The 21,010-nt window shown below is 39.4% G+C and overlaps 1 protein-coding gene across 3 annotated transcripts in view; it reads right to left on the reverse strand.

The window, feature by feature from the left end:
* The window catches only part of TRDMT1 (tRNA aspartic acid methyltransferase 1), a 41,247-nt gene that overhangs the window by 8,699 nt on the left and 11,538 nt on the right, over window positions 1-21,010 (reverse strand). For 2 of the 3 annotated variants that reach the window (XM_024193322.1, XM_024193324.2), the window contains exons 2-7: window positions 16,865-16,974; window positions 12,462-12,538; window positions 9,010-9,081; window positions 3,314-3,379; window positions 1,041-1,110; window positions 41-124 (exon numbers count right to left, since the gene is read on the reverse strand). In XM_024193322.1, the coding sequence (XP_024049090.1) occupies window positions 41-124; window positions 1,041-1,110; window positions 3,314-3,379; window positions 9,010-9,081; window positions 12,462-12,538; window positions 16,865-16,974 (479 nt within the window). The remainder of the gene's footprint in view (window positions 1-40; window positions 125-1,040; window positions 1,111-3,313; window positions 3,380-9,009; window positions 9,082-12,461; window positions 12,539-16,864; window positions 16,975-21,010) is intronic. The other variant, XM_024193323.1, reaches the window with a different exon arrangement.

The following is a 21,010-nucleotide window of genomic DNA, read 5'->3' on the forward strand; positions in this document are numbered from 1 at the left end:
TTGAAACAAAGAGTAGTCAAGGAATAGCAATGAATCTCACCTGACCAGGAGCTTGAAAGGAAAATAACTCTGACTGAAGCTTTGCAATCAGAAAATATCGCAGCCTGGAATTGGGAATGCCAAGCTGTAAGCAAAACCCCATAAAACAATCAGACCACATGGTACAGAGAATCAAAGCAATCTGCACTGTCACAAAACGATCAAGTTACCACTTTTTGTATTAATACAATATTTAGCACTTAAAATGTTTACCACTTCAAAGTGGTTAACATTAACCAACCTTATCCTAGACTAAGGCTATTTTCAACTGGCATAAAATAGTGTTTTAAAATGTGCCCATGAAGAAATCTCTACATCATTAGTTTGTAGTTAAGGATCTGCAGTACAGGCAATTTTCATGCACTGTACATCTCAGATCTTTCCATCCATTTGCAGTATGGTGAGTGCCCTCACTTCCCACAGATTTATTGTGACTCTGATCACACCTTCCCTACCTAATTTTTCTCAAGCAAGAGAAATACATAATTTTTCTCAGGTTTCTGACTGTTGTCTGCAAATCAATAGAAAAGTTAAACAAACGTTTTATGTAAGGTGGGAAGTCAGAGAGAAACTGAAATGTCTTTAACTACAATTTTTAGGGCAAACATCATGACCATTATCTGTCACAATGAAGAACCAAGAGGAGATGTTTAATCACATGAACAAGGAAATTAGATAAGACATGTCACAATGAAGGATGACCCTGTATCTCAAAGATACAGAGATTTACATGTAACACAGTAATGGCCTGATCCTGTACGTCTTGGACAAGCAAAACTTGCTGATTTAAACAGTATCCATTGGCCGATCAAGCAGTGATAAGCAGAACGAATATGTAAATATCCTGACCTAACTCAAAGCTAAGTCAGATGGCACCACCAGTCCATAGGAATGTCCACAAAATTGGACATCACCCTTTCTTCCAATATGTGAAATTCTTTCCAAATATCCCATTTACTCTTCGGTACAGTTGGATGAGTTATAATAATCTTACTACTCACACATGTTGGAGACAAGAGAAATTCTTGGTATTTAAATCCACACTTCTTTAGTGTTTCTACAAGTTTGTCTCTAATAATGAAAAAAAATAAAGCCAATTACTTCTCACATGCAATTAGACACAGAGTGCAATATACTATCTGTTCACATCTTTTCTTTTCTTAAATAAAGATCCATCAAAGGCAATACTGTATTCACTAGGACAGTTAGCACACACACTAGAATACTCAAACACAGCTTTGTAGACATCCAACTATGGTCATACATTTACGTTTCAGGAGAGAACACAAAGTATAGCATTGCACTAGCCGAGAAGGAGCAATTACAAAAGACTTTCATGGAAACACCACAACTACTTTGGAGCAAACATCCTCCAAAGAAAGTATCCGGTCTTTCAAAAGTACTTCCAACATGTTGTTCAGTCAGTAGGAAACACATTCTCATTAGATGTGGATTACACAATTATTTACAAGCGCTAGATTAGAAGTAGGCTATTAAAACTCCTACTTAACTATTCTTGAGTTGATACCTCAGTATCTGCCTATGTTTACGACTGAGCTTATTTATTTAAGTACTACCCCAGTACAATAAAGGAAAGACTGTTTGAAGTAGGGGATTCACAACAATTGGTTGCTTAGCAGAGGGGATTTCTAATAAAAGTGTACTCCATATATTTTGAGGAGACTATTAAAATGCAAGGTTGCTTACTAAGGATAGTGTCTGATATAGGATATACTATATTCTGCAGCGTAATAGCAGGCTGGATCCGCACTGAAAGAAAGGATTATGATCTAAATCCTGGCCTGGCAGGGGCCACAAGGGAAAAGAGGAATGTTGTCTGGTGTGTTTTCTGACATACAGATCATTGCATTTACAGGACAGGATCCCACAAGGTAGGCCAGGGACATGCATGGGCCCAGTTCACAGCTCTTGCACGCAGAAGCAGTGCATCTAGTAGCCAACAGGGAGCTGGAAATGCCCCCTAACTGACAAACAGTGTTCATGAAGGGATTTGGTGATGTGCAGGCTGGCACATAAAGCAGCTTCCTCTCTCTCTCCTATTGCTTTTATCTATGGAAAGATCCTGCTCTATTGTTTGCATGGGGGGAGGAGGGATTAGGCAAAAGAGGATCCCTACAGCCTCTCCCCTACCTGGCACAGCAGGGGGTAAGATTTAGTTTTCCATTTTTGGGTTAAACCTCAGTCTCTACCTCCCAATTACTAAGGCTATGGCTACACTAGAAAGCCTACAGCGGTGCAGCTGTGCGGCTGTCAGCTCTCTGTGTAATCACTCTATGCCAGGGATTCTTAAACTGTGGGTCAGGACCCCTCAGGGGGTCGCAAGGTTCTTACATGGGGAGTCGTGAGCTGTCAGCCTCCACCTGAAACCCCGCTTCACCTCCAGCATTTATAATATATTTAAAAGTGTTTTTAACTTATAAGGGGGGGGGGTCACACTCAGAGGCTTGCTGTGTGAAAGGGGTCACCAGTACAAAAGTTTGAGAATCACTGCTCTATGCTGACAGGAGAGAGCTCTCCCATGGGCTTAATTACTCAAGCCCCCACGAGTGGTGGTAGCTATGTCAGCAGGAGAACCTCTCCCGCTGACACAGTGCTGTCCACACTGGCACTTAATTTGGCTAAGTTATGTTGCTCAGGAGGGTGGCTAATTCACACCCCATGACATACCTTATGTCGACTTAAGCTGTAGTGTAGCCATAGCCTAAACTTCAAAATGAAAGGCGGATGAAGATTTCCAAAACTTCTCCAGGTTAGCAGCCTACTAATTGCCTGCGCAGTTTGCTGATGAGGTCACACCAAATTCTCAGTGCCAGCAGTCAGGCAAGCAGGGTATGAATACGAGGCTTTCGGCTAGCCCTTGCCCCTCTACTATAACCACTAGAAAGGAACCCCAGTAAAAGCTGTGAGACCTACACCCACACCCTGTGTTGTACAATAATATTGTTCTTTGAAAATATAGATCTCTCCTGAATGAAGCAAGATCACAAAACAGGCAATGAAGATTCACATCAACTTCTACCAGCTAGCAACATATTTTAAATTATTTTGTTGGTTTGGAGAAATCAATAACTTTTCAATAAAGTTCCCCAAGCCCTAAAAATTTCATTGTAAAATTAAAATACTATTTTTAACCTGAAACTGATAAATGCACCATTTCACTCCACTCCTCTTTTAGTTTAACTTAAAAAAAAAAAATTACGTGCCCCTCCCCTTAACCTAATACTGTTCCTAATTAAAAATGATCATACCATACCTGGCAGAAGACGTTTCAAATCCTTTCACATTTTCTAAAAGTATATATTTTGGTAGCCTCTGGAGCCTACAAGAAAAGTCGATGGAGTTTAGTAAGATTTAAACCATATTACATCAACTGCACAGACTTGTTTAGCAATAAGAAAGATTTAGGTGAAAGTTGCCAAATTTAGATGGCTAATTTTAGTCAGCTAAACAAAAATGGTCTGACTTTCAGAGGTGCTGAGCACACATAATTCTCAATGAAGTTAATAAGAATTGCAGAGCCCCTGTCATAACTATAAAGGGAAGGGTAACAGCTCTCTCTGTACAGAGACTCCAAATCCTTTTACCTGTAAAGGGTTAAGAGGCTCGGGTAACCTGGCTGACACCTGACCCAAAGGACCAATAAGGGGGCAAGATACTTTCAAATCTTGGGGGGGGAAAGGCTTTTGTGTGTGCTCTTTGTTTTAAGGGGTGGTTCGCTCTTGGGACTGAGAGGGACCAGACATCAATCCAGGTTCTCCCCATCTTTCTAAACAAGTCTCTCCTATTTCAAACTAGTAAGTAAAAAGACAGGCAAGGCGTCTTAGATTTACTTTGTTTTCTCAACTTGTAAATGTACCTTTTTACCAGAGTGTGTATCTTTGTTTGCTGTACTTTGAACCTAAGACAGAGGGGGGTCCTCTGAGCTCTTTAAGTTTGATTACCCTGTAAAGTTATTCTCCATACTGATTTTACAAAGATGATTTTTACCTTTTTCTTTAATTAAAAGCCTTCTTTTTTAAGAACCAGATTGATTTCTCCTTGTTTTAAGATCCAAGGGGGTTTGGATCTGCATTCACCAGGAGTTGGTGAAAGGAGGGTGGGAGGAAGGAGGGGGGATGGTTAATTTCTCCTTCTTTTAAGATCCAAGGGGGTTTGGATCTGTGTTCACCAGGGAATTGGTGAAAGGTTTCTCAAGGCTTCCCAGGGAGGGAATTCTTGTGATGGTGGCAGCGGACCAAAGCTAAGCTGGTAGATAAGCTTAGAAGTTTTCATGCAGGCCCCTACATTTGAACCCTAAAGTTCAAAGTGGGGATACAGCCTTGACAGCCCCTGTGCTTCTGAAAATCAGGCCACTTTTGCTTAGGTGCTAGGTAAGGATTTAGGTGCCTACCATTGAAACCGCTGACCTTTATTCATTTACCAAAGCATCATTCTCATTCATAAGGTTATAAGTTAGCGGTCTGTATGGTACAGGATGAGAAGAAAACAAACAAACAAACCCCACCACTCATCCAGTGTGTGGAAAACTTGTAACAAAATGGGCCTGATCCTGCTCCCACTCAAGTGAGTATCAAAACTCCAGGTAATTTTAGTGAAAGCAGGATTAGACCCAGTGCTTCGTTTTAGTAGACACTATGTTTTCAGAGAGTTTCGCTTTCTGACATTTTCTGTTGCGTCTAATTAGCTTTTGTGGAAATTTACTTTAAATATGGTGTCAGTGGGGCTAGTCTGAAGTCCAGTGGCATCAATGCCATGCCGGTGCTCAGAGTCTGGAACCAAGCTCATTGCATAGGCAGCAGGCTTAGTCTCTGGAGGAGGGAGCTCCTCATTTTATTCTGGAGCTTTCTTCTTTGGCTGATTCATGAGTCACACATATGAGCTTCACAGAGCTTCTGCAGTAATATGGATTGTTCCAAACATGATCAGGAAGGTTAAAAAGGGAGCCCCAACACACAAAACATCTGCATCAAGATATACTCCTAAACTCTGATAGCAAATACAATAATGATAGAGGAGGTGTGACATTTGCTTCAGGTGCCCAGGACTCCAGGTGCCTCAGCAAGAAAGCAACTTGCTGGTGCTTAACTGGATGTCAGCACCCTGAAACCACCAGTCTGGTAGCCACCTAAGAATCTTCTCTCAGCTCTTACTTTGCCTTGCAGGTTAACAAAAGGTGCGCCCCAGCCCACAAGCCCCTCTGAAAGCATCCCCCTGTAGTACCCAGCCCATCACTGGTCACTCATAGAAATGATCAGGTTTGCGATCCCCAAGGGAACAGAATGCACCAGCTTGACTGGTATAACTTAGGATCAGGTCTTATAAAACCCCAGCACTGAGATAGAGTTATAGTAAAAATACTCAAATTTTTCATCAGAGATAAAGATTTAAGAGATACAGAGTAAGGATAATGGAAACAGAAATGGTTACATATAAAACAAAAAGTATAACCCCTTTCTTAGAGTCGAAACTTTAACAGGCTAAAACCCTTGTCTAAAGTTGCCCAGCGTCTCCAGCCAACATAACTGGGCTCCACCCTTCATGAATGCAAAAGGAGCCGGAACATCTACACTGCAATTTTATAGCCCCTCAGCCTGAGCCAGCTAACCCGGGCTGACTGGCTATGGGTCTTTTATTGCAGTGTAGACATGCCCTCTGTGTCCAGACTCCACATCCACCAGCTGAAGACTCCAGGGCCTCCTTGGATCCAGAATTTCTCCAAGTTCTCTCTTTCCATGCCTTCATGTGTTAGCCACCCCCCGAGTCCCCTCCAGCCCCACTTCACCTGTATTCCTCTATAAAAGATTGGAAAAAAGGTAAAAACAGGAAAGGAAGTTGCAATTACTTTATAATACTGGGCATGAAATTTGGGCCGGATATTACAATTAAGGATACAAAACAGTAACTCCTACACTTTACTCACCCAAAACTTTACTGAACATTTTCCCATTTGGGCTGGAATTTTTCATGTCTGGTCTCTGGCAAAGATGTCATTTCAAAAAACACATGCACACTATCTCAGCAAAACACGTCCCCGAGAGCTGGGGAACTCTGCCGCAACGGCTACCCAGCCTTTTTATGATCTGTCTGCAGTAATTCCAGCTTCACTTTGACAATCTGCCCAAGGGAGATTAGCAGCATCTCCTGGGACACAGAGATAAATTCTCCCAGCCAAGCCCAACTTCGTTGCCCTGTCATGATAAGGGTCACATGTGCCACAGTCTTATGTCTTGTATCCGAGAAAAAGAAAGTTTCTATCTTCTCCGTCTAACCACGCAGCAATCAGAATGCGCCATTTCCACTTTGAAAGCAAAAAATTGTCTCTGAAGAAGAGCTGCCCCTCTTCTTGTGTCTCAGTTTCCTCATCTGTAAAATAGGGATAATGGTACTGACATTCCCTTCTGAAATGTGTTGCGATCTATGGATGAGCTTAGAAGGAGTCTAATAAACTATGAACTCACAGACCTATTTTTTAAAACAAATTCAGCACAGAGGAAGGATGCAATTAACTGCAATTAAGGCGCAGGACTGGGCTTCAAGAGATGTGGGTTAGGATCCTGGCTCAGTCACTCGTTTTCTTCGTGACTTTGGGCAAGTCACTTAATCTCCCAGTTCTTCAGTTCCTTATTCCTAAAATGGGGGAAATAATCAAACTTCCTTTTACTTGTCATTTGTCTGCCTTAGCTATTTTGATCATAAGCTCTTTGGGGCAGAAACTCTCTTACTATGTCTCTACAGTACTTACCCCACTCATGTAGGGCCTTTCATTTCTACTGTAATACAACAGTAATAAATCTATTTTTAGCATACGTAGCATGCGAGACTTGTGAAGACGAGACTCAGAAGACCACCAATTTATTTGAGAATTACATTAACGTTACGCTATTGGGCTCCAAGAACATTTACTATCTTAGTGCTGATCTTCCCACTATAATTCAAATAGCTAGTGAACCAAAGTGCTCAGTTATTCAGTGGGTGTGAGTTTCATGCTAGATTTATGCCTTCACTGAAAGGGAAGGGTGGGGAGTCTAGGCTTGTTGCTTGTTACCCAGAATGATGAAAATACATCTTCTACCATCTTTCTTATAGAGAAGAAGGATGATCCAGTGGTTAAGTTTCTAGCCTAGGCCTTGGGCAACCTAGGTTCTATTTCCTGCTCTGCCACAGACTTCCTGTATGACCCTGGGCAAGTCACATAGTCTTTGTGCCTGAGTTCCGCATCTGTAAAATGGGGGCAATAGCACTGCACTGCCTCACAAGGGTGTTGTGAGGAGAAATACACTAAAGATTGTGAGTGCTCGGAAAATAAAATTATGGAGACCATAAAAGTTAGATACATCAGTTTATGTAAGCCTTGCTTGGGGTTTAAACTGACGATAGCACGTTGTGCTAGATTCCATCAAAAGCCGATGCAGCACTGCATATACATGACAGGACAAGTGAATCTCAGCCCTAGGCAACGTGACACAGAGTCACCATGTGCGAAAACAAAAATAAAGCAACGGACACTACTGCTGTCATGCACCCAGTTCCATGTGCAGATAACCCGTAGAGATAACAGCTTGGACACAAGAGATAGTTTGGCTGGAGCCAGGATCTTTGGGACCACATCCTTCCCCTTGCCAGCAATAGCTCAGGAAGAAAGATGAAGAAAAAATCTTCCAAAGACAACAAGATATTTCAGAGGAAGGCTGCTGATGGCCCAAGTTCCCTGTTCATATAGCAAAAGTTTGAAGAAAAGCAGAAGGTGGCCTGATCCCCTCTGCTCCTCTGAGGGAAAGAACTGAAGAGCAGGAAGCTGGCAGCCTGATCTCAACCTCCAGCATAAGTAGGATCTCCAAGGAATGATTGATGATTAGCTGGTTGCTCACAGCAGCAAACCCAAATGCTCAGATTGATGCCGACCGGTGCCCAATCCAGCAGCAGGGATTTCTCCAGTGGCAACACCTAGACCAGCTCTCTTCTTCCACTGCATGAGAAGGCTCTCACAGAAATATTCATCTTTGACCAAAACAGACTGTGAGCAATATTTTGAATTGATTTGCATTGATGCGAGCAGCGAACATTTTGGTTAGTATGTGTCACATATGAATAGTACACCGCTACCTCGATATAACGCGACCCGATATAACACGAATTCAGATGTAACGTGGTAAAGCAGTGCTCTGGGGGGGGCGGGGCTGCACACTCCGGTGGATCAAAGCAAGTTCAATATAACGCGGTTTCACCTATAACACGGTAAGATTTTTTGGCTCCTGAGGACAGCGTTATATCGAGGTAGAGGTGTAGTAGTAATTGTTGCTATCATTAATTGGTTTTGAACCAAGTACTGTGTAGAGATGGTAGAGGAACACTAACAGAGAAGCAGGGCTCAGATAACTCCATACTATTATGATGATTTATTAATGTTACAAACCACAATAAGCTGGTTGCATCCCAAACAGAGAAGGCGGCACAATCTCTGCCCTAAGAGATACAAACAGTGGTGCTAATAATATCAGAAATTGTGTTTAAACCATAATCAGTTCAAAAGGTGGAACCAGAAATCTTTTTCACCTGGCTATTTCAGATGTACTGGTCTTGATATTTATACAACATCCACCAACAAAGACCATAGGACCCTGCTCCTAAGTAAAGTCAATTTTGCCATTGGATTCAAAAGAATATTCTGCCTCTACTCTTTATGGTGCATCTAGAGTTTTAATGGACTTGTGAAAGACATGAAAACCAAACATGGAAATCAAAACAATAAGCTGTAAATTGTTATTAGTGTTAGCAAGAAACTAGAATTTACAAGCAACAAAAGATTACATGAAAACAAGTGGATGAACACAGTGCAATTATACTATCATACTTTAAAATCAGTATGGATGGCTTCCCTTGGTACAATATTATGCCAGCCTAGTAACTTCAAAAAAGTTTAAATGGCTGAGCTAGAAGATCAGTTTATACCTTGGGAGAATATCAAGGATGTAAAGAAAACTGTTTGTCCTTGGATCAGATACATCACCTTGCAGGCCAATTCTAAGGGAGGATAAAGAATAGAACACAATTATCAGCTTGTCATCTTAGATATTTGTTTTTAAAACAAAACATTTAAAACTCTTCACTTAGGTCCTGCTCACACAAAGGATTCTGCACAGGCACCAGTGTCTGCACACATGGATCCACTTGCAGGATCAGGGCCTTTTTCAGCGCTCTAAGGACTGAATATTGACTCCCAGACTCAATCACAAAGAGGTTAGGGATTAAGAATCACATAGGACCCAATCCTGTAAATATCTAACCTTGGGCTGAATCCTGTAAGGTGCTAAACTCTCTGGCCCAATCCATCAAAGCACTTAAACGTGCTTAACTCTAAGCACATGACCTGCTGAACTCAATGAGACTACTCACATGCTTAATGTTAATCACATGCTGAAGTGCTCTGCTGGAATGGGCCCAGAGTTCTCAGCAATTTCCAGGATCCAGCCCCACATGCATAATTTTACTTATGTGAGTAAATCCATACACTTAAATGGGACTACTCACTTGGCTAAGTGATTCTGGGCCCAGAGCATGTATTTTTATTGGCTTATTTAAAAAGGAAAACAACAACATGTAGGTGCAAGCATTTTGGTATTTTTCTTTTCCAAATTAATTTTACATAGCACTGTCTTATCAGTATGTAATCAAAACAGTAATTTGAAAAAAATAAAAAATAAACCAACCCTCTCCATGCATTGTTTTGAATCAAAAACACATTCTTAAAGATCATCTTTTTTGAAATTGAAGTTTATTGGTGTGATCAAAGGGCCAGATTCTGATACCCTTAATCATGTTGAGTAGCACCTTACTTCACGAGTAGTTCCAACAACATCAATGGGACTGTTCAAGGGACTACTCAACAAGAGTAAGATTATTATAACCTGGCCATGTGACTTGTTACAGACTTAAAGTAATTATTAAGGGGGTCAAGCAATTAAAAAAAGTAATTGATATTAAAAAAATTAATTGTGATTAATTGCACTGTTAAACAATAATAGAATACCAATTATTTAAATATTTTGAGATGTTTTTCTACATTTGCAAACTTATTGATTTCAGTTACAACACAGAATACAAAGTATATACAGTGTTCACATTAGTTATTTTTATTACAAATATTTATGCTGTAAAAAACAAGAAATAGTATATTTCAATTCACCTCATACTAGTAGTGTAGTGCAATCTCTTTATTATGAAATGTAGAATTATGGACAAAAAAAATTACATTAAAAAATAAAACAAAGTAAAAGTTTAGAGCCTACAAGTCCACTCAGTCCTACTTCTTGTTCAGCCAATCGCTCAAACGAGTTTGTTTACATTTGCAGGAGATAATGCTGCCCGCTTATTGTTTATAATGTTACCTAAAAGTGAGAACAGACGTTCGCATGGCACTGTCGTGGCTGGCATTGCAAGATATTTACATGCCAGATGTGTTAAAGATTCATATGTCTGTTCATCTTCAACCACCATTCCAGAGGACATGAGTCCATTCTAATGATGGGTTTTGCTCGATAATGATCCAAAGCAGTGCAGACCAACGCATGTTCACTTTTATCATCTGAGTCAGCTGCCACCAGCAGAAGGTTGATTTTCTTTTTTGGGGTTCGGGTTCTGTAGCTTTCGCATCTGAGTGTTGCTCTTTTAAGATGTCTGAAAGCACGTTCCATACCTCGTCCCTCACAGATTTTGGAAGGCACTTCGGACTCTTAAACCTTCGGTTGAGTGCTGTAGCTATCTTTAGAAATCTCACATTGGTACCTTCTTTGCGTTTTGTCAAATCTGCAGTGAAAGTGTTCTTAAAACGAACATGAGCTGGGTCATCATCTGAGGCTGCTATAACATGAAATATATGGCAGAATGCGGGTAAATCAGAACAGGAGACATACTATTCTCCCCCAAGAATTTCAGTCAAAATTTAATTAACACTTACCAAAAAAAAAAGAGCATCATCAGTATGGAAGCATGTCCTCTGGAATGGTGGCCAAAGCATGAAGAGACATATGAATGTTTAGCATATCTAGCACATAAATACCTTGCAATGCTGGCTACAAAAGTGCCATGCGAATGCCTGTTCTCTCTTTCAGGTGACATTGTAAATAAGAAGTGGGCAGCATTAGCTCCTGTAAATGTAAACAAACTTGTTTGTCTTAGCGATTGGCTGAATAAAAAGTAGGACTGAGTGGACTTGTAGGCTCTAAAGTTTTACATGTTTTTGAGTGCAGTTATGTAACAAAAAAAAAATCTACATTATAGCATTATGGTACTTGTATGAGGTGAACTGAAAAATACTATATCTTTTGTTTATAATTTTTTACAGTGCAATATAATAGAATATAAAGTGAGCACTATACACTTTGAATTCTGTGTTGTAATTGAAATCAATATATTTGAAAATGTAGAAAAACATACAAAAATAGTTAAACAATAGAATACCAATTGAAATTTATTAACAATGAGATTAAAACTGTGATTAATCACGATTAATTTTTTTGAGTTAAGCTCGTGTGTTAATTGCGATTAATTGACAGCCCTAGCAATTTTGTTCATCTATTGAAACCTGACTGTTACTTGGAATTAATCAAATAAACATACGTCCTAGCAGGTCTACTTCTTATCCAGTAAAGATCTGTCATCTTGAATACCCACACAGAAATAGGTTTCAAAATCCTTGTGACTTTATATAAACTCTATCTAGACCCTGATTCTGATCCCCTTATTCTCTGTCAAATCGTAGTATTTATTGCAGAACAAGCTACTACCCTTTAAAGTATGTCTGCAAAGTCAATGCATATACAAGGGAAGTTTTACTCTCGGCCACTTCGGTGTAACCCTGGAGTAATTCCAGTAGTCTGTCTGGAGTTACTCTGGATTGAGAGAGATCAGATTCTAACCATTAACAAGCAAAGGGAGGTATCTTAAAAGGCAAAAAAATCACAAAGTTTCACTTTCACAGGTCATGTACAGGATGCAAAATAAGTAGTACATCAAGCTTCAGTAATTTTGACTGAACTATGAAAGTGTGACTGGCCCATCACCACTTTTATTGTAGCAGTAAGGGACTACTCAACAAGCGTAAAAGTATTAGAACCTGGCAATGTCATTTGTTACAGCGTTAAAGTAATTATTGTTCATCTATTGAAACCTGACTGTTATTTGGAATTAATCAAATAAACGTACATCCTAGCAGGCCTACTTTTTATCCAGTAAAGATCTGTCATCTCCAGTACCCACACAGAAATAGGTATAGCAGAAGATACATGGGAAAATATAGACAGATATGAACCATGAAGTGTATGGATCTTGAGAATTTTTTTAACTTAATAAACATTCATAGTTACTGCATTTTTCTCCAGAACTGGAATATTTGTTATACACACCTTGTAAATGGCTGACATGGAGGACTCATCAAAATCATATCAAAAGATAATCTGTTTAACTCCGCCAGTGTTATGCCCTGAATAAGGAAGAAACAAACATGCTTTTGGGATTGCGAGTTTTTTCTTTTCTGTCAATTACTGCTTTATAGGTACCAAACTTTCTGGTTACTTCCACTGTTAGCAGTCCCCTAGTAAAAACTTTCTAACCTGGCTCTTTGGCCTAATAACTGCGTCCTTTTCCAATGCTTCGCAAACACTGTAAAGTGCAGATTTGTATTTACTTCGACAGTGCACTAGCAAAACTGGTGAGGTCAGAACACATTCTTGATCCTGGGTTTGTCAATCACGCTTTTAGAGCGGCAGGGATAGCCCACATTTCTTTCAGTGAGTCACATCAAAAATGTTAGCTATATTTTTCTCCCCCAAACCAACAAAGCACCTTTATTCAAATATTTAACCATTTGTTGGTCAGAAAAAATATTTTAAAAAGCATTAAAACTCAACAGGAGAACAGAATTAGATTTTGAAAAAGCATTTTCCTGTCTGTAGTCACCTGCCCATAACAATCTCTCAAATAATGGTCACTTGTCCATAACAACCTCTCAAATATTACATCTTTCTGAAAAGATAGCAAATTCCTTATGCAGAATCAAATGCCCAGAGGCTTTGCAGAGAATCTTCATGAAAACTTGGGGAAACAGATTTTTCCACCTAGGCCACAAAGCATTAGTAGAGGTAGTATTACCATAGCACTTGGGGCCCTGGTTCATGATTAGGGCTCCTCAGTGCTAGGTGGTGTACAAACACCGAACAAAAAGTGCAGATGTTCTGCAGCCATAATTTGTAATGCATGGGCTACAGCAGCAGGTGCTGCCCTGGTACTCTCCCGACAGGGATAGCATGGTACTTACCAGAGCTGGGTTTTACCAGATAAAATCCTGGTTTTTACCTCCCTGGGAATAACTCGCTAAGCATTTTCTATTTTAAAAATGGTTTTATTAATGCATATCACATTACACTTAGTTTTAGTTACATATTCAAACTGTGGTTACATGAGGCAGTAGATTCAGCGATTAATATAGGGTTGTACAAATAAAAAGTAAAACTGCAGTGGGTGTAATTCTAATATCGGTAATTAATACTGAACATCAGAATGTCTGTATACATTTTGGTTAAGTACTTTCTTGAGGAAGGTTATACATGTTGACTTATTTCAGTTTTCAATATTACATAAAAGTTGAAAATATTCAATTACGTTAAAACAACAATAATGCAAAGTTGTAGACTTGAAGCATTAAGCAAAGCAATCAGAAGCACACAGAGCTGCAGACAACCGGTCCAGGTCCCTTTGGCCATGCAGCATTTTGTAGCAGAAGACCAACTCTGAGGTAGTGGAGAGACGGAGTCTATTCCTCAGTTCTGAATGTGCATATCCAAAGTTTGAAAAGATTCATTCTGTGCTTGCTGGACACTGCAATTGCACCACCAATTCCATTCAGTCAGATGGAATATCAGCATTCTTCAGATTTTTCTACCATGTTTCAGGGGAAACTTTTTCCTTGAAAGCAGATGAAAAATGCTGATTTTTGGATATAGAGCTTCTTCTACTTTAAATGCAAGAAAATATGGAAGAAAGTTGAGATTTTTGCTGAGCATCCAGTGCCCGGCAATTTCTTTTTATTCAGCTAACTATTTCTTTCCTGAATATTTTGGATGAAGGCGGTTGCCCAAATGTGTACTGGAGTAATGGTCTCTTTTATCATTAGCTCCAACCATACTTTGCATGCAACAGCAACTGTTAATGTGTCCCTTCGGAATGCCGACCTGGATCGGGCTTTGTTGAGATGTATTTGGCTATGGCAATGCAGTTTTACCAGTACCTTCAACCTCAGAATCGGATTCAAATCTTCACACACGGTTAGCCAAAGTCAGTGATTCCAGTGTCTCTTTGTTCTTTCCACTGCATTTTGAAAAATGTTTCCTCGTGGGGTCTGCCTACCCACTCCCTTTTGCTTCACAATTTCTGCGTCAAAAGACTCTTTGCCATCTTAATGAACTTTCTCAAAATAACCATGAATCGGGTCAAGTGGTCTTCCACCTTTGCGCATGTTGAAATATTTTTACTTAAGTCACTGTACTCAGAGTTCAGTTACAGCAGTTGCTCTCCAGCCAGCCACTCCAGAGCAAGAGGCAAAGTTCTGGCCTGGATGGTTAGTTCAGCAGTTTATCTCAAGTACTGAAACTTCTGAATCTGGGGATTCCCCTTCTTTGCTAAACAAACATCTAATTTTCATTGCTAAACAAAGAAGGGGAATTCTCAGATTCAATAGTTTCTATTTCAAATAGGCAAGGCAATAACATACAGCACTACACTGAGGCTATATTTTGTGTAATTTTATTTGCTTTATTTAAAATTAAACAAACCATATTACTGAAAAATTATCATCAAATTCCTAAATATTTTTCAGTAGCATTAATTAGTCTATTCTCATAATAATTTTATTTTTCCCAGTTTAAACCGGTATTTACCAATGCCCCATCCTAAACCAGTTTTTCCTGAGAAACTCCCAACTCTGTCTTCCCCTACCAAATCTCCTCTCCATACTGACAAGGGCGACTGCTTTGCAGCAGGCAAAGTGTGCACTGTTCCCATGTGCTGTTTTTCCATGGCCTGCCTGCCTTCTGCTGGTACTTTTAGCTTTGGGTGTCAGGACTTGCTGCACCATAGTGTGCTAAATAATGTGGACAAATTCTTACACAGACTGATACTGTCAAATTAAATGTGTGGGGTTTTTAGGTTTATTTTTAGTTAGGACAAAGAGGTTTTTAAACTAATAGACTGAAAGTTGTATGTTTGACTGGCATGTCTAAGGTTCCAGAAGCATTAGGCTGTAATCCATGACTCACATTTCATTCAGAAATACCATTATAAACAGAATATTTCATACCATGTCATGTGCTGTTGCTTAATATGGCATATGTTATAGTTTAACTGCTGGGTAACCCTAATAGGAAGGGTTTTAACTTAGTTCTTATTAGTGGTGAAGATTTTTTTTCTTTACCGGTACACTGTGAAAAGTTTATTCTGGTCTTTTTTGTGTACAAACCCACAAAGCTAGTTTTATGGCTTACCGGTCATACAATACAAAAAGATTTTTGTTCAAAGGAGAAAGAATTAGATCTGTGTTGCAGAATTACTACCAGAGCTACAAGTTCATTAAACTGCACCAGAAGGTTTAGCTAATAGTATGTGTGTGGGGGGGTTAAAATAGCTTAATAATCAGCCAAGCTGTGACACCACACCTAGAGAAACAGAAGCAAGAAAGTGAGTGATTATGGTCATGAAAAAGAATTGGCGCTTTTTATGTATTTCAGGGGTTAGCTTTATAAAAGAAAAGTTGCTAAAATTCCATATAAAAACAGCAACGCAAGAGAGATTTTACTGTTTTCCCACAAAGCTTAAGGAAGATTTTACTGACTTGAATCTGCTCCTAAAATCCATCAAGGACGTAAAATGAATTTCCTCTTCTTTCTTTCCCCCATTTAAGAAACTCTGAGCTGACATTAGTCAGCAAGTACCAAGTGCTGAATAAGCAGGTAACCTATAGCCATCCACTCTGGTTTTACTTAAACTGGTGCGTTAAAACAAGCTCAGAAACTTCTACCATCAAGCTAAAAACTGTGACAGGAGATTACGAGGTGTTCAGTAATTTCGAACCATTCTGAAATGGACAGAAAATTATCCAAATCCATGTGGCTAATTTATAATTCTCCTGCCATATTAAACATACCAAAACAAAAATGTGTAATTAAAATTTGTGGCATAAATCAACAAAAGCATCAAGCCTTTTTATAAACACTGAAGTTAATTTACAAAGCTCTTTTTCAAGGAAATTAGAGAGGGAAGAGACTTACTAGGTCACCTGGTCGATCCAGCCCTCTAACAATGCAGGATTGTTCCCTACAGTGTATTTTAAATTGCTTTTTACAATCCAGTTTTAAATGCAGAAGAAATGAATGTCTCTTACTAATCTGACAAAATTCTTTTACATTTCTTCTTATTTTGGGGGTTGATGCACCCTGCTTGGCCACATAACCTTTATGGGCACAGTAATCAAGCACCCTTATACAGCAGGTTTTCAGGAAAAACAAAATCCCTCTCAGCTAACCTAGAAGGCATCTGAAATCAGTCTACTCTGTGCATGTGTGCATCTCCCTCAAGTAGCAGTTACACCTCCAGGAATCGACGAAAGTCATCACTACACATAATCCAACAAAGCAATCCTTTTACATTACTGCCTCCCAGTTTCAAGTGTTTTGATTCCACATTCCCTACTAAATGTGGGCAGTGAATACTCAACTGAGATGGCTAGAGCACAAAGAGACACGTGTCCATTACTCACCTCAATTGTCTTTGCCCACAATGGCGTGCTGGGAAAGTTGTGTTTGTACACTTCGTTAGCAACAGTGTTCACATCAACAGCAGCAACAACTTCTGCTGATATACAGCTTTCTGGAATTAAGAAAGGAATTTGCAAAACCATAGCTGTGCTTTAAAATACACTACATTTTCTCATTATGTTACCAGAGCGAACGCACACATAGTTTTAAAGGTAAAGGAAAAGAGAAATAATGTGCTCAGAACAACTGTGCTGACTCAGACTTTACACAAAATGTACAGCAATCACTTCATTTTATAGTCAAAGCTGCTTTTCTCCTCCCACTGCACTCCAAAAAGTGATTTGTAATCACTGTAACACACATGCACAGAAACTCCATCCACCCTCTTCTTGGTCATTATTGTAGTTACATTTTTTCTAGGTAAGAACACAGGGGACATAAGGATTTGCAGATCAACATGCTGCACCATGCAGCAATTGACAGAAATACTCTAGCTATTAATGACAGATCGTACACCCTGGAAACCAGACTTGCCACTCTTGAAGCATATTGTTTGTCAGTTTGGGAAACTGGGTTAGTAAAGTTGTTCTTGAACTTGGGTCATCTATGTTGCTGCACTGAAACATCCAAAAGGGGGATTTTTAAGATCACTGAAACACATTATTGCTTGTATTCCACCTTGGGCCCTGACCCTGCAAATGTTTTGTATGAGTGCAAGGGTCCTCTGGCATGGAGCAGCTTGAAGGACAAAGGCATTAGGCAGCTCTTAGTGTAACACCATAATTTCTTAGATGAAAAGAGATATGATTGACTTCTTAAAATATATTAATGAGAAATCAGGAGACTGCAGTATAAACCTAATAATAATTATCCTAAAGGAAAAATGCAGAGAACAGACACAGAATAAACAATTAGTTTATAGAGCAACAGAATAAGCCAATTCTACAGAAACTCAGATCACAAAAGATGCTGTTCCGTCTACCACTGATCATAGCACATTGCTTATCCCCTACACCCAGTGGTTCTCAAACTTCTTTACTGGTGACCCCTTTCACATAGCAAGCTTCTGAGTGCGACTCCACCTTATAAATTAAAAACACGTTTTTATATATTTAACGCCATTATAAATGCTGGAGGCGATGTGGGGTTTGGCACAGAGGCTGACAGCTTGCAACCCTCCCATGTAATAGCCTTGTGACCCCCTAAGGGGTCCCGACCCCCAGTTTGAGAACCCCTGCTCTACACTGAGCCATTTTACATACCATGCAAACACTTTCTACTGTAAACTATATCAATTCTAACAAACAGCAGCAACTCCATGATCTGCTTGCCATGTTATTCCAACTTCAGCATTAACAATTTTAATCTGTTTTTGTAAGAAAAGAGACAAGATAGACTCCTTTAATAACATCACTTTTCAAAATGACATGTTAATTGTCAACCTGAGTACATCATATGAATGATTGCTAATTATCTGTTGAGTGCTATAAATGTTCATGGTACTTTACAAAACAGAGTAAAACACTTTCCATGCCCAGCAATTTCGGAGCAGGAAAGCCAAGTACAGAACTCCAATAGTGATAACTAGAACACTGAAAATTAAAGCCTTATCTACTATACCTGATTGCTAGAGCTTTCAAGCCTCTGCCATCTTACTCAAATTTCTCTGCCGTTCAGAAATATTTGAAAGGTCACAGTATGAAACAATATATAGGAATTTTCATTCAGGCAACACTAGCATTTTCTGGTTTGCTCACTTAATTTAACCAATGACAAAGACAATCTAAGCCTCAGGGGGAAAAGATGAATAGGTGAACTATGTTACCACCTATTAAAGGCCCATTTTATAGCGTCTCTTATCTTCTCTCTTGACATTGTGAACTCACATTGTTACAGATGTATTACGCACAGGTATGCTCATAGCAGAGCAACTGTGATGACTACACCTGGGACTATGGATCAGGTATGTTAACACGGACATCTACTGCGAAAAAAATGTCAGTTTAGCAGATCAACTATCTAAATTTAGAAGCGTATTTAAAAATCCGATACCATGGCTTCCTACAGCACAACAGTAATGCCTAGGTAATGGATGCAGATTTCCAATACAGCAAAGGAGATTCCTTTTGAAGATATATTGTCTCTAATTAACAGGTGACTGCCCTGTGGGTGCCTTGACAGGAATGAAAATTAACCATGTCAAATCATTATCCCATCAAACAAATAATAAAAATGGGAGAAGCTGGAGGCTCTGACAGCCACTCTTAGGTCAGATGTCCACCCTTTCCACCACCACTATTTCCATCCCCTTAATATTTTTTTTTTTTTTTAAACCAGGGACTTCAATCAAGGGCTTTGTAGGCCCTAAAGGCTGGCCCATGGTGGTCACCACGCATACTGGAAGAGAGTAACCAATGATTTTTAGGAAAGCACTTGTGACACACTTTTAACCCAAACCATAAAGGCTAATTCTGGAGGGAAAGTTATAAAAACTTTGTTCTAATTCTCCTCATCCAATACCTATTTCTCCAACTCTACAATGCTGGGATCTTACAGGATCTCGTTTCCGTGCAAAGGACACACTTCACTTTCCTCCTATTGAGCTGAAATAGCATTAAACTCAACAAAATTTACTAATAAGACTTTTGTTCTGTGTTCAGATTCCAACATTCAGAAGTGAGTAATGTAATGGAAAACATGGCTATTTTCGTTTTTTAGATTATCTTTTTCAAGAGAAGTAGGAAAAACAATGCACACGGTATGACTACAATAGTTCTCCTGAGAGCATAGCATAGGCAGCGTGGTGCCATTGCCCAGCAGAATCAAATTTGTTAGCATAGTAAGTTACGTTAGCCTACTTCCCACTATATCTATAGAGCCAAGTATAGAATTTTATCTTTACAAAAACACTGTTACCAAGGTCGGGTTTTTCTCTGGGTTTGGAGAAATAGCAAGCATCTCTTATCTATTAGTCTTAGGTTCTTCTACAGAGATACTTCAGCGTAGTTCTAAACACCGTACGAACGTCAAGTACTAATAGCTTTTCTTCTATGGCTCTGTTACACTAAGTAAAAGAATATACAAGAGTTTCGGTTTACAAAACCTCTTGGCAGACTAAGAGCACTGCTGCTTTATATGAATTGCAGACTCTGCACTATAGGAATAGTAATTAATCAATATATACTGGGCAAGAAACTTCCTGGTGCAATCAAACTGAGGTCAGCACATGAACAATAGGAAGGGTAGGATCACCTTTATATTCACATTTCCTGGGGCCCCATTCAATCCCCGGTGTAAATCAGAGGAGCCTCTGGGCTGCTTTGACTTACTTCCAGCTGTTCATGGCCCCAAGGAACTGTTCTGGCAGCTCAGAATTGCAAGGACACAGGGTAACCCCAGCCACTATCCCTCTCTACCAAGGATGTCCCACAATGGGGTACCGGGGAAGAGTGTTGCACAAAGCCGCTATGCCAGATCAGTGTTCCTTGGGAGTTCCTCTGACACAAGTGGATTCGTCAGAAGGAGGCTTTCTGGTAGCTTTACACCACCGGAACTGAACAAAGCAGCTGGGATGGACAAATTAATCTGGACCACTGTATCTAGCAAAGGAAAATCTGTATACTCAAGATCTCACAATAAAAAATAAAATAAAATCACCTTTTGTGAGATTTTATTAAAATCATTTTAATATTTAATCTGGATGCTAAATTCTGATGTGAATAACTCAATGGCCACCACATTTCTGTATAATTGTCTTTTCCCATCATTCAGAGCTTTTTTCTGAAACCAAAAGAACAGACTTGCACTTTATTTTAATTATACATTTTATTTAATTATCCAACAATGAGCACAAAATCTATTTACCTGTCTAGAAACATGCAATATTTCCTCATTGTTTATGCAATATTTAGGCATTTCTGACTAGGTTACAACCAGTTAACTGAACTCCCAAGAAAAAGCACAGCACTAAAAGAAATATGCATTGCCCTCGAGATGTCTCTTAAAAGAGTAAGTGCCAGTTTTCAAGGGCTGGCAAAGTAATTAAACTGTAGCTATGCAGAAAACAACTTAATGTTAGGAAGGCTAGGAATAAAGCATACATTTTTAACAGTGAGGGTAATTAACCACTGAACAACATGGATGAGGCT

The sequence above is a fragment of the Terrapene carolina genome, unplaced genomic scaffold, assembly GCF_002925995.2.
Source record: "Terrapene carolina triunguis isolate 2854851 unplaced genomic scaffold, T_m_triunguis-2.0 Scaffold84, whole genome shotgun sequence".
NCBI classification, from domain to species: Eukaryota; Metazoa; Chordata; order Testudines; family Emydidae; genus Terrapene; species Terrapene triunguis.